This window comes from Vanacampus margaritifer, chromosome 8 (assembly GCF_051991255.1).
Source record: "Vanacampus margaritifer isolate UIUO_Vmar chromosome 8, RoL_Vmar_1.0, whole genome shotgun sequence".
In the NCBI taxonomy this organism is placed as follows: domain Eukaryota; kingdom Metazoa; phylum Chordata; class Actinopteri; order Syngnathiformes; family Syngnathidae; genus Vanacampus; species Vanacampus margaritifer.
Genome location: NC_135439.1, coordinates 12,972,852 through 12,986,495, shown reverse-complemented (window position 1 = coordinate 12,986,495; position 13,644 = coordinate 12,972,852). Strand labels below are relative to the sequence as shown.

Genomic DNA, 13,644 nt, shown 5'->3' with positions numbered 1-13,644 from the left:
ATGCTTCATAGTGATTTAGACAATTTTAACCACCAGCAACCAAGAATTGATAATGGATTACACATTAGACAATAAGGCACTTGAGGTTGCTTTTAACACGATTCCCAAAGTAAACACAAGACAAAACCAGAGGCATGATTTTTATCTAAAAGATTTACACTACTTATTTTTGAAACACTGATTCCAAATCATCAACCCGTATTAAAACAAACCCACTTGATCTAAAAGATACAAGATCAAAACAAAACAAAAAACATTGACTTAAGCCTCGAGATCAAAATAGTAAATTGGAGAGTTAGGAGTACATCAAAATATTTCTCTACCAGCATTCATATGGCTATTTACAAATACTCAATAAAATCAGAAGTTAAACATTGAATAACACACGATATATGTCTATTACAGTAATAATTACAGTAAGAAAGGCTGTCTTAGCTACTACATAATGACAAAACCAAGCAGAACAGTGGTACGCCACTCAAAACATTCATTCAACAGTCAAATCACTGGCTATTTACATGGACAGTTAAACCTGGCAAACATGTCGATTACATTTACATTCAATGTTTTATGAATATGCATTTCATTCATTCATCCATCCATTTTCTTAACCGCTTATTCCTCACAAGGGTCGCGGGGGCGCTGGAGCCTATCCCAGCTGGATTCGGGCAGTAGGTGGCGCACACCCTGAACTAGTTGCCAGCCTATCATTCATAACTCGGGTTTCACGTTAGTCCAAGTATTGTTAAATTCAGAACAAAATCTGATCAATCTGGGTACCTCTATCTTGAGGTCTTTTTGTCAAGCAAAAGTGGGTAATTTGGACACATCATGCCATACGGTCATTGCAAAATAGTGAAAACTCAGATGGGACAATAAGATAACAACACCATTTTCATGACTTACAGGAAGTCAATTTCCATAGCATTACCTTAAATTGCTGACCAAGTAAAAGTTGTCCTTTAACACAAAAAAAGTGACAGCTTGCTATGTGCCAATCCCCAATGAGCTCACTACTCATTACTTGAACTGCATTTGACCTTAATAAGGTTGCTATTTTCCAGAGTATTGCCTTAACTCGTTGACCAGGCAGAATTTGTCATCACAAACTACTGAAGGGGAAATAAAAAAAAAAGAAAAAGAAAAGCGGTTCACTCAGAATTCCACTAGTATTGCAATTGAACTTACAAAAAGCTGCCATTAAATCTGCAAGACAACATTGTGAGATATCCCAGTAGAAAGACAAAAAAAAAGCGTTATTTACAGTTCTCGATACCATTCAGAGGTTGATGGCTACCATTCCACTCCAAAACTGGACACCAACTAGAAAACGCCGCAATGTATGATTTATGAACCCAAATAATAATCCGCAATAGAGTGAATCCGCAATAAGTGAACCGAGAAGTAGTGCGGGACCAGTGTATATAAAAGTAACATTTTGGTCACAGCAATGGATCTACCAGCCACTCACAATATACATATGAGTAAGGAACTATAATGTAATAATGTAGGTAGCACGGCTGTAATAAACTAAAAAACTGAACAAGGGCTAAAACTTAACTCGCACAAGCCGTGAAAAACAGATTGCCAGGGCATATTTCTATTTACAATTTTTTTTTTTTATAATCTTATAATAAATATTTACACACACTTGTGTCTCAGTTTAAGAATTGTTCAGTTATTTTGGTGACCTTGGGGGAATGTTCTGTTCCTTGCCACTCCTCCTGAATCCACGCTGAGGGGAAAAAGTTTTGCCTGTGTTTCCACCTGTGTTTCTAGGATGCTCCCAAACCTTTAGCCCTGCACCTCCACTTCGGCCGGAGCGATTATAGGCGTAAAATGTGCGTGAGACTTGACGAGGAGGGCAGCTGTCTCCACGTTTGTCTGATTTGTCTGCAGCCTCCCTGTTATTGGCCCGTGGATCTTCCCCTCGATTAACTTTGAGCTCTTGCAGAGGCTGGGCGGCCGTAGAGACCGGGGGGGCCGGAGAGGGTGTCTGTGCCGGTGGTCCATCCTTAGCCAGCCGCTGGCACACTTCTGCATAGCTGAGCTTTTTTGGCTCCTTGTTAGCGAAGAAAGAAAGGAAATTAATACATGTCAAAATAAACATTTGAAACCATGATTTTTTTTTTAATGCAGTACTCAACGTAAATAAGTTAACCCTTTCTTTATCAATTTCTGTGATCACTCGTAATTGCCAATTATGTGATTTTTGGCATCTCGCCTTCCCAATTTAAACTTTGCTGCAGTCACTGGACTTCAACACTGTAGATCAGTGGAATGTCCAGTCAACACAACCAGCAAGGCGGCAGTTCTCCATATGCCTGTGCGGCTCAAGAGTATAGAAAATAAATTGGTTGTGGATGAGAATAGTAGTTAGCCTCACTAGCTTTGGCTCATCGGATGACTGCTGGTCTTTTAATGTTCATACCAGTGAGATTATGGGAATGGCGGCAAGTGAAGCTCCATCTTTTGTCACCAAAATGTTACGTCCAATGGACCTATAAAAGCTGAGAGCCGCTAACAGGTACTTAATTCATAATACAACACCTACATCACAAAACTTGTATAACTTGTCAAAGAATGGCACACAACCGTATGATGCCACGAGCATGTGGAATTATTTGACTTTATATAAAAAAAAAAAGGCCAGTAACACGGTTACTTGCAATAAAATGCAAGTCTTTCCTGTAATAAAAAGTGAAATAGAGAGTATACATTTTACTACAAAGTGACTCAGTAGTGAGTTTTTGTTCATGCATGCATCGTATTAAAAAGATTCTGAATCGATTCAAAACGGTATTAGAAATCGCTTTTTAAAGTTTCAATAAAAAAACTAAAAGCCACTGTTGTCTGCTACTTACTGCACTTTCACTTATTATAATACAGGTTATGCTAAATCATATTGATAACTTAAAATGTTTTTGTAAATGTATTGTTATAGGAGAAGTTAGACATTAATTACAGCAAATGCTGCCATTAGCACTTTTTTTAAATTTGAGTTGACACTTGTGTAAACCAGGTTGCCTTGCCACTTAAATAAAAGTAAAAAGTGTAAAATATAAATCCTTGCTCTTCCTTGAGTTCTGCAATTGTTTTAAAAAGGTACCAGTGTTTTACATGGACTATAAAAATGTAAGCCAATGTAGCGATGCATCGGAATGGAATCGAAGGCGTCTGAATTGGAATTGAATCGAATCGTGAGGTAGCCATAGATTCCCACCCCTAGTGCAAAGGCCAGGCAAAGTTTGCAGGCAGCCATCTTTGTGTGCACTTCTTAGAAGGCTACTCGTCTAATGCATAATAAACAGATGTGGCTGACAAAACTCTGAGTTGATGCAAAGTGGACTCAACGGGTGAAACTAAATTCCTGCATCCACTGCGCCCTAAAATCTAATGAGCTCTTCATTGGTCCATCTGTCAGGTCTCTACACATTTCCACTGCTATGTGGCAGATTGCCAACTAGCTATCATACTTACTTGCTCTACATAGAATGAGTGCTGAGATTTTTACACATGACTGTACTAAAGTAGAATACCACAAAAGGAGCGGAGCATCTACTAAAAAAAAAAAACACACACACCACCTTTCTGTTTTAGAATTGTTTAAAGGATGAGTCACCAATTATTGGGGGCTAAGAGGCTATATTGTAATGACCTGAACCAAGTTTTTTAAAGTGAGTCTTTACCTGCTCTGAGGTGTCTAACGGTGGAGATGCTACTTCAAGGACAGTGTGGCTCGATGTGGAAGATGCGTCTTTTGTTGGACTAACAGGCTTGATGAACGACGACACGTTTTCCTTTGGAATTGTAATGTCGGCCTCACCCACATCCTCGACCGGTGACGAAATGCTAAAACACAAGGAATAACATGTAAGTGTATTGCAATTATTTCATTCATTTTGAGCACTGGGTAACAGAGGAAACTGCACCTTCTAACAGGCTGAGCTGGTTTCTGCTTAACCTCTGCAATAGGTGCCACATCTGGGCTAACAGGACTTGAAACGGGAGGTTCGGAGATGTTTGGAGGTTTAGTTTCATTTACTTTGTTGCATACAACCTGAGAAAGAAATATAGAAGAGGGTAAATATACAGCTGACATGAGTCTGCAGGTAGAAGTAAATGAACAGAGTTCATTATTTACCTTGTTGGTCACTTTTAGACCACGTACAACATCAGACAGACGCATCTCTGGTGTCTTCTCTTCTGTCACACTAACCACACATCCTGGCAATGGAGGGAAATTGGAAGCTGCCAGGTCAAACTTTGGCGGAGGAGGCACCTCGACTTCTGTCACAGGACTGGGCTTCTGCTTTAGTCATTTAGGTAAAAGATCACATTTTAGATGCATGAAATATTGTTATAAATCGAATTCAAAATCTCAAAAGTTGCTGACCATGTTTTGTTCATCATCTCTTTTCCTCCTCATGCCTCTGTAGTTGTTACTTCTCCTGAAAAAAAAAGCAAAAATATTTAGAGAGGTTGGACGTGAGGTAAGAATGGCAAACATATAATGGGTTCAATGCCATCGTAAAATCTCAAAGTGAATTAACAAGAGATTTACAGACCTAGTTCGTATGTCTCCGCTCAGATCCCCACCGGGCATGATGTCCTTTGGAGAAGTGCTTTTAGGACTTAGGGAAGGCAGGCTGGCTGAAGTGCTGGCAATCAAGGACCCTGGTGTCTGAAGGGGCTGCGAGGTCAAAGGCCTCAACAGGCCTTCCATCAGAGATGGGGGAGCCATGGGAGGAGTTATGAGCTTGTCACCCGGTCTGAAGTGTCCCTTTAAATGATTCCTGGGAACACAGAAAGGACCCATGTCCAGCAGTACATCTGAATGTTACACATGCATGCAGACAAGACTGTTATCAGGGAAAAATATGGCATTAAGGGGTTACACATAGTAAGGGAACCCATTAGTTGACTAGTCAAAAGGTAAAGCTAAGGTGACTAATTGCTAATCATGCATATTTGACATCTCGCCATCCAATCGACTAATTTACGGAGAGGACTTGCAACTCGTCTGTCTTCTGCTGTTGCCTGACCATCAACACTCTTGAGTTGAGAACTGTCCGGCCAACAAGGCAAAAAGTCGGCATACATCTACATGGGTCGGCGTGTCCGGAAATAAGCTGTGCATGACGATAGTGTTTAACTTTTGGCTATTCTGATCACTGCTATTCTTAAAGGGTCAGTGCCGCGCCTTAGAAAAGGCAGAAATGTTTCGCCGCCATCTTTCTGCTACATATACCCGAAAGAAAAACACTTTGCCAATGTAATAATTGGTGGTAGGCTTAGTGTGTGTGCTTCAAAAAATGCAGAAAAAATTGGGGTAATTGCATTCTATTATTTCAAATACGACATACTGACCCTTTAAAAAAAAAAAAGGACAGCCACATTCAAAATGTGCTACAATAAAAGCTGAAGAGATATAATTTCAAAAAAAAAGGCAGGAACAGTGAAATGTAGAATTTTTTGGAGCATGGTTACACTGTCCTGTTTTACAACACGCTAGGCTATGGAACACAAGATGAGACCGGCCAGTTTGTTGGAAAAGCATGTGCAACGGTCCCACTAGTTAAAAACAACTACTTTCAACATAAGAGAGTTTTATTTTTAATGTTTTTTTTGTCTTTCATGCTGGTTGGTCAAAATGTGTCTTTACATGAAACCAGTACATGGCACAAATATCAACACTCCCATTGATAAAGCCACTACTCCTTTGACTTAAGTGGTTCAACCCCTAAAACAAGACTCATCGTGAAATCATTAACGCTGGCACTTACCGGTTCCTGCACAGAGGTGGATTAGTGCTTGAATTTGCTTTATAGTTTCCCACACTGTTGTAAGCAGTCATGAATCCATTGTTATGGAAAGGTGCCTGGATGCCAAAGTAGTAGAGTAAAATAAAATGTCACTATTAATTGTCACATACCATACATAGTCATTTATTGTTTAAAAATTAGTGACGGGGATTGCACATGATTACGGCACCTGTTTTAACCCTTTTCAGAACCCGTTTTTCATGTGCTATGATGTTATGAAGTAATGTATTATGCAACAGTAACTATATATTGCTGATCACTTTATATTTTCATTTAATTTCCTTTATTTTACTGTGCCGTGTGCTGCCAGGTCAGTACTGCATCAATTGAATGGTTAAATTAAAAATAAATAAATGTGACAAATGCCCTTACCACAGGTGTTTCAAAGTAAGGCATTGTTGTGGCATTCCAGGATTGGGCAAGAGCCGGATACACTGGGTACTGCTGCTGAGCACTGTAAACTTGCTGCATGTACAAAGGGGAGCCATACGCAACGTGAGGCTGGGCCTGCTGGTTGTACACACTGGGGTCCACACCGCTGAAGCCCGGCTTACTAAAGAATGTGTTTATTGCCTTGATGCGGGCCTGGAAGGACAAAGCAGGAATTACGAGACAAGATTTTTTTTTAAACATGTGAATCATCAGCATTTCCAGCGATGATTACATTGTAACTGTCGCCTTTGTCCCCTCAGATCTCATAATCTCACGGTCATTAGGCCATAAAACACTGCCCTGGCTAGGAAGGGGGTGGGGGGGGGGGGGTTGGGATAAGGAAAACAATGGGAAGGGGAATGAAGATGAAGGACAAAACACAACAAGAGGGAAAAAACAGAAATAGGGAGAAAAAAGGTTTCTCCCCAGCCAGTGTCAATGCATCTGGGTCCTTCCAAGCGCGATACTGATCATCACCGGGGGTTACGGCAGAAGCACTCACGGGAAATTAAATAAAACTACCAATAAAGAAGCTGTCCAAACACTTAACCAGAAACATCAAGATCCGTATGATTATCCAGTAACTCTAAACTTACCATTATTGGCTTCCCCTGAAATACTTTCACTTCCTCCCGTAGATATCTGTAAGCCTGAGGACAGAAAGGATTTTTACACTCAAAACGTGCGGCAGCAACCCCCCCACCCCCACATATAATCCTTTAAATTCCCTTTGCTATGACGGGATTTGCTTTGCATTTAAAATAAGTAATGTCAATCAAATTAAGTCAATTTTGAAATAAAAAATGTAATTGCATACCTTTAATGCATCCATATCCGACTGAAACGTTATGTACCAGTTGCTGTTGTGTGCAAATTCAGCACTTAACATATTTGGACACTGCTCATTTTTAAAAAGAGCCTCCACCTCCTGCAACAGTTACAAAACACGTTTTTACAGCTCTACTCGCATTCTCAACAACAAGCAAGTTCAATTTATTGACATTATTTTTTCAAAACAAATGTTGACATGGTAAAATAGAGGTGAAAAGTGTTCAAGTAGATGACAGTACTTTATTTGTGCAATGGAGGATGGTCTTTACCTCTACCGGTGTAGTCTCCGGCACCTCTCGCAGAATAATAATGGAGCGGCTGTGATTCGGGCGAACTTTTTCTCCAGCTTCATCAACATGAACCAATGGCAATTCTGTCACAGAGACAAAAGTTGAAACGAAAACATCATCTTAATTAATCATTGAAGTACTTTATTCAACAATCAGTGATCTGAGTTTTAGTTGATAATTTACAAGCAAGGGGAGCTGCAACAATAATTGGATTATTTAAAACCCCGGTTAGAATTTGTCTACCAAATTGAACAATGCACTTCTTCTGCTATAAGACAGGTACCTCTCAGTACTTCGACAATGAGATCCGTGTCATTGGTGAGGGCTTTGATGTCCTCCATGCATGCTATGGTCCTGATCGGAATAAACTGCTCACTGTCCATCGCCGATATCAAGTATTGGTCAATTGATAAGTTCTCTCTGGAAAAACAAGTTTCTGAATAAGAAGCCAATACAGTACACTAGAGAAGAGAGCTCAATCTAATCATTTCATGCAACCCACCTTGAAAAGCAGAACTCCAGTTTTTTCTTTAAAGACTCCCTTAGACTTTCAGACATGGGTTGTTCTTTTGTGTCATCAACAGTGCCCTCGCTTGGGGTGTTAAGGGCTAAATACCCTGCATCAAACGGGTCAGTATCATTCACACTGCCCTCTGTGGGCACACAGGCATAGTCAGTGTTATCAGGAAAGTCAGAGTCGCATCCTTTTCCCCCGAGAGAGAGAACATCAGGGTGCACTGAGATGGGAGGCGAGGAGAGACAGGATATCAACAGTTTTACAAAATCAAAAACATGGAGTTCCTATCCTGTAAATAAATGCATAACACTTCCGTTACGGGACTAAACTTGGAAGACTGTTATGACAAAATGGCTCATACCTTCAGTCATGTCAGCGTTGTGAGGATAGTTCTGCAGCCAAGAGGAATTGTCTGTCCCCTCCGAGATGTCATTCTGGTGGGCAGGAATCTCCTGCCACACTTTGGCATTGGGGTTCAAAACTGTTTCCTTGGTGGTGACCTAGATTATAAAAAGAAATGCACAATTTGTAATGGTTCTTTCAGCAGTGCATGTGTAACAAGAATTATGAGGTAACAGTGCAACTGCAAATGATTGACTTTGGGCAAGAGGCAGGGTACACCTTGGACTTTTCGGGCACATGTAAACCAATCACACTCACATTAATACCTTTGAACAATTTGAACCGTTCATTGGAAGGAAGATTCAAACTCCCGCACTTCAACAGCACAGAATAAGTAAGGCAGACATTCTGTTTTGCCCGTCACTGATGTTAATTTAAATAAAGAGTTCATCAAAGATGTGTCAGATAGGTCTGGGAAAGTGCATTCAACTTCAGGGGGATTACTTCATGTAAATATACCCTTTGTAACCTCAGCCTTGTAACCTTGACACGCCTAGAACACCAGTGAAAGGCATGAATGAAGTTTAAAAATGTTTTTTACTAATGTGCCCTAGTCATTCACCTAGCTAGAGCGTTTGTCTTACTCGTGAGAAAGTGTGTACTACTACAACATTGATCCTAAGCCGGATATTGAATAAATGTTCAGCTTTCAATGCAGTAGTGGAAAAAACATTACTGGTAATACAGTAATACTATTCAAGTAGTTGCTCCATATTCATTCTACTAGTGATCTCAACTGTCTTGCTCAGTTGCTTGGCAGTGTGAGAAAAAAAAACTGCAGACTAATACTAAAAGATACTAAACATGTTCAAACTGCTTTAAATAATTAATTTTCAGCCTTTCAAGCATCACAATTTAAAAATATATATTACTATACAAATATACTGTATATGTAGAAACTAAGATAGAGGCACAACATATAACCGCTAATCAAATTAATCAATAAGCGATGGGTATATAATTGATTTGTCCAAATTCTTAAGACTTTAAACCGCTCAACAGTAAATATCTTCATATTTCTGTAGACCTGTATGAAAGGAGAATCGTTATCTTCGGATTTATCAGATAACATTCAGATGCCAAGTAGTATTTCAGGTAGTAATCTCCTCAGCAGTGACAAGCCACATTACGAGTCTACCGTCCAACATAAAGAGACACATTCGACTACGAGCTATGCACAGGCTCATTAACCTGAGCTCCAATAATCCGGTTTTGTTCACACGCCTACTGCGCAGTCAAAAACCTGCCTCATTGGTTTCCGCATGCCGGTTCAACCCGCCTATCGGAACCTCCATTCAACACGCAAGCCTTTCATTCGGCCTGACTTCAAGCCGGGCGTGTACATACGTCATTTAAATAAGAATTTGCTTCTAAATGTATCCTTATCGACATTGTGTAAAAAAAAAAAAAAAAACGATATCCAATGGAGAAGCCTAAATGTGCTCGGCCACTGGTTTATTCCAGACGCAGTGCGCCGCTGTTGTGGAGCGTGTCGGAGCACATGGCGCTGACGTTAAATTCGAAAAAAAAAGGTCTCCAAACGTCTTCGCTAGGCCGTTAAAATGAATCCCGGACAGTTATGTTTACCAACAAAAATCATTCACGGCTCAGTTGTAATTCCAAAACAATTGTTGGAACTAAATTCACCTCCTATGTCACACGGTAACCTTCATCCCGGCTCCTTTGATAGCCATTTAGCTCGTCACCTAGCTTGTGTAACAGCTAACACAGCGAGGAGTCACGTGTAGGCCTGTAACACGCTGAAAATCGTGCATGGATTCCAACCAAAAGTGACGAAATAATACGTTAAGCGACCGGGGTCATGTCACCGAACACATACATGCTCCTAAAGTTAAGTCAGTCGACAAATGGCAGATTGTTTAAGACGCCGTTTACTAAGACAGGTGAACCACACAAATCCGCCATAGCTAGCTCATGGCTTATATGTTTACTAGTTGACCGTGACTTGTTCACCTTTTAAAAGGTTAAACATTCCGCATTTCGTGGGAGCGAAATCGTTAAGAAAGGCTTAATTGTAATTAGACAACCATCAGCAAGCGAAGAACGCTGGTGCAAAGTTACAAAAACCGTCTGGCAGTTTAAAGTGCTTGATGGGGGCGATGCGTTTAAAAAGGAGGAACAGGTAGTTGCGCGTTAGCTAACGTCCTAGCTAGGCCAAAAACTTACCATGTTTGGACTGGGTATTCAGATGACGTCCGCTTCAGTTCGCAGTTGTACAACAATATCCAAGTGCGTTTACGCTCCTGAATAAGGCTTTTTTTTTTTTTAAGACATCAACCACACTTCTCCAGAGTGCGGCTTTTCCCTCAACTACCGTCTCCCCGGTAACACGCCAAGCCCAAACACGAGGAGCACGATACACCTCCAGACTACGACTTTAGGCACACGGACGGCTACCTTGGTTGTTTAGAATCAAAAGGTAATTCCCATTTTGCGACGTTATCCTTATTTGAACCGATTGGCTTTCAATGGACTGTTCGTGCAGCATGTGACAGCTACGTCCTCTACTCGCGAGTTGCTACCACCAGCAGCTCCACAGGGGCGGCACTTCGCCTCCATAGCGACACCTACGGCCGAAATCAGAACAAACACAGCGTGTCCTCGGGCTGCGGATACTGTTAGACGCTCCAGGCACATGACCTTGCGAGAAAACTCGGCCTTTTACTAAAAGTCCACCCCAAAACCAATCAATCTGTAAAAGGTTACAAAGCCATTCCTTAAAGCGTTAGGACTCCAATCAATCTGGAAAGAGATAAAACAACAAAAAAGCAATTCCTAACTCTTTATCAGGACTCCAGCGAACCACGATGAGAGGTTTTATTCTCAAATGGAGAACATGGAACACTGCTGAACCTTAGGAGTGGTCGACTCGAGACTCCAGAAGTTACCCCAAGAGCACAGTGACGACTCATTCAGAAGGTCTCAAAGAACCCCAAGATAACATCCAAAGAACTGCATGCCTTTCTCACCCCAGTGTTTGTTTATGATTCAACAATAAGGAAGAGGCTGGGCAAAACTGACAACTGTGGCAGTGTTCAGTTCGTAACCTGCAGATGAAGCACACTTGGATTCTGCAGCTGGATAATGATCCAAAATACACCAGAAAGTCAACTTATGAGTGACTGGGAAAAAAATAAAGACAAAATGAAAGTTTTGGCCACTCAAAAGTCCACACTCAAATCCAATTGTAATGCTGTGTCATACCCATATAAAGGCGTTTCATGCTTGAAAAACCTCCAGTGTTGCCAAATTAAAGCCATCCATTTTCTGTAATGCTTATCATCTGGATTGCAACAGAGTTGACTTGGTAAATAAAACCCTGAACAGGTTGTACATACAAAGACTTTGATGTGTAGATGATGTCACTGCATTAAAAAGAGGGTCACAGTCTAATGTCCAATTGCTGAAGGCAATATTTTCACAGTATTTCGTGACTGCTGCTGATATTCAATGAGCATTTTTGTCAGTACCACACACACACACACACACACACACACACACACACGCACGCACACACACACACACACACACACTGTGATGTTGTCGCCTTCTCTAAGAACAGCTATGGGCTGACAAGCGACTCTTTTCTCAGGACAGTACTTCAGCTGAACAAGGGCTCAGCATTAATAATAAACAGCTGCAGAGATATGGGAGGGGCTGCAATGACAGGCATGAAGCAATGATTTGTTGGCATAATTGTCCGTATATTGACTTAATTATTAGTATTGTAATCAATACTGTAAATATTCAAATTTAACCAGCTCATAAATGGCTCTTCTAAATCTCCATACTTTTTTTAAGGTTGAAGTTGTTCTCTAAAACCCGTGGGCAGTATTTTATTATGGCTTGGTCAGAACCAACAAAAAGCCAAAAAAATGGTCACAATAACGCCTAGGGGTTTTAAATCTAGATTTTAAGATATCGACATTGACCTGAATTATTGAGTTGCTAAACTAAATTCCATTGACGAGTGTTGTTGGAAAATGTTTAAAGTGACAAAGGATTTGTATCTCATCTTTTTCTGTATACTGTAAAGGTCTTAAAGAGGCTTCATTGTTGAGTTGTGTATAGTCCTACTACAGTTGCGAGATTGCAATTGAAGTATTGACCAGTGATTTAGAGCCACAGCACAATTACAAATCAAATTACAACGATCCAAAGTGCAAGGATTTTCATTGAACTGAGCGCTGTCTTTCACCAAGAAAGACCGCTATTTTGACTTGTGACGTAAGCTATGCAGAACTTTTTGTGACATTGTTTGGTGGTGTGCCGTGAGCATTTTCCAATGTAAAATTTATGCCATGGCTCAAAAAAGTTTGGGAGATAGAAACGAACACTAGTTTGAAGACCCCCCACTATATATAATGTTGTACTGCCACCTTCTGATACTTTCCAATAATAAAAGTCACCTTTGCTGTCAACACGTAGTTTTAAATGGAGATTAGGCGACAACTGAAAATCTATATTACCGACTAAACGTTTCAATATTCTCAAAACTATACTTACCTCTGTCCCGACGTCTGAGATTGTGTATTCTGTCAAACGCTTCTCTACCCCCAAGTAGAAAAACAGTCCTTCACCTTGAAGGACGATGAGACGTGTTCGCTCTAATGAACACCCCCAACTCAGTCAAACTCGGAACCACCCACCGATCAAGCGAGTCTTTGAGCTATGACGTCACCAAGAACTGAGCCCCTCCGCTAAACACGTCACGGCCGCTCAAAGGCCGCGCAGTCTATTACACTTTGCATATTTACCTCCGCCAAGGAGACTGTGCATACGTACGTCACTGTTTATCAGTAAGACTACGCAAAAAGTACAATGAGGGGGAGGGACATGCAATACAGATATAGTCACACTCGATTAGAAGTAGCCTGTAATACTTGCGTAAAAAAAGAAAAGAAAAAAAAATTGGTTAAAGTACCGATTCAAAAATGTTACTTTGGTATAAAAGGACAAAGTCTGAAATGTGCCTCAGTACAAAAGTAACAATTAATTTCTAGTCATTTAATACAACATTCATTTTCGAAAACTTGGCACTAAAAAAAAAAATCTCAACCTTAGCTAACTTTACCGCTCTATACTTTCCTTTTGTGACAAAAGGAGTAGAAAGTACAGATGGTGGATATCAGGCAATGTGTACCATTTTGTGCGGATCCATCATGTTGTTTGGCTCTCGTCAGCTGTCATTGTAGATGAACATGCAATCATGCTGCTTCAAGAATAGAAAATACCCATAAGACCAGGATGCCCAAGTCTGGTCCTCGAGAGCCCCTATCCGTCCTGTTTTAAATGCCCCCCTCCTCTAACACACCTGATCCAAATG

At 40.6% G+C, this 13,644-nt stretch overlaps 1 protein-coding gene across 7 annotated transcripts; it reads right to left on the bottom strand.

The window, feature by feature from the left end:
* Positions 1-126: 126 nt before the first annotated feature.
* larp4ab (La ribonucleoprotein 4Ab) lies at positions 127-12,976 on the bottom strand. Of its 7 annotated transcripts, none has more exons than XM_077574409.1 (15): positions 12,825-12,976; positions 8,257-8,395; positions 7,881-8,115; positions 7,662-7,798; positions 7,358-7,461; positions 7,075-7,185; positions 6,854-6,907; positions 6,198-6,410; positions 5,787-5,881; positions 4,569-4,796; positions 4,397-4,451; positions 4,145-4,312; positions 3,933-4,060; positions 3,690-3,852; positions 127-2,062 (listed from the first exon to the last, which is right to left on the bottom strand). In XM_077574409.1, the coding sequence occupies exons 2-15, from the start codon at positions 8,264-8,266 to the stop codon at positions 1,679-1,681; spliced, it is 2,085 nt and encodes a 694-aa protein (XP_077430535.1). In that variant the 5' UTR covers positions 8,267-8,395; positions 12,825-12,976; the 3' UTR covers positions 127-1,678. The 7 variants fall into 7 exon arrangements, with proteins under 7 accessions (XP_077430535.1, XP_077430536.1, XP_077430537.1 ...); XM_077574410.1 differs by having other exon boundaries at positions 7,881-8,031; XM_077574411.1 differs by having other exon boundaries at positions 7,881-7,995.
* Positions 12,977-13,644: the final 668 nt, after the last annotated feature.

What these genes read in the sequence shown, in the direction of transcription:
- larp4ab (XM_077574404.1), bottom strand. An exon ending in CCACCTCTGTGCAGGAACCG is followed by an intron (nt 4,797 to 5,786) that starts GTAAGTGCCAGC and finishes CTGTGTTCCCAG; the next exon opens with GAATCATTTAAAGGGACACT. An exon ending in GAGATGATGAACAAAACATG is followed by an intron (nt 4,313 to 4,396) that starts GTCAGCAACTTT and finishes AAATGACTAAAG; the next exon opens with CAGAAGCCCAGTCCTGTGAC.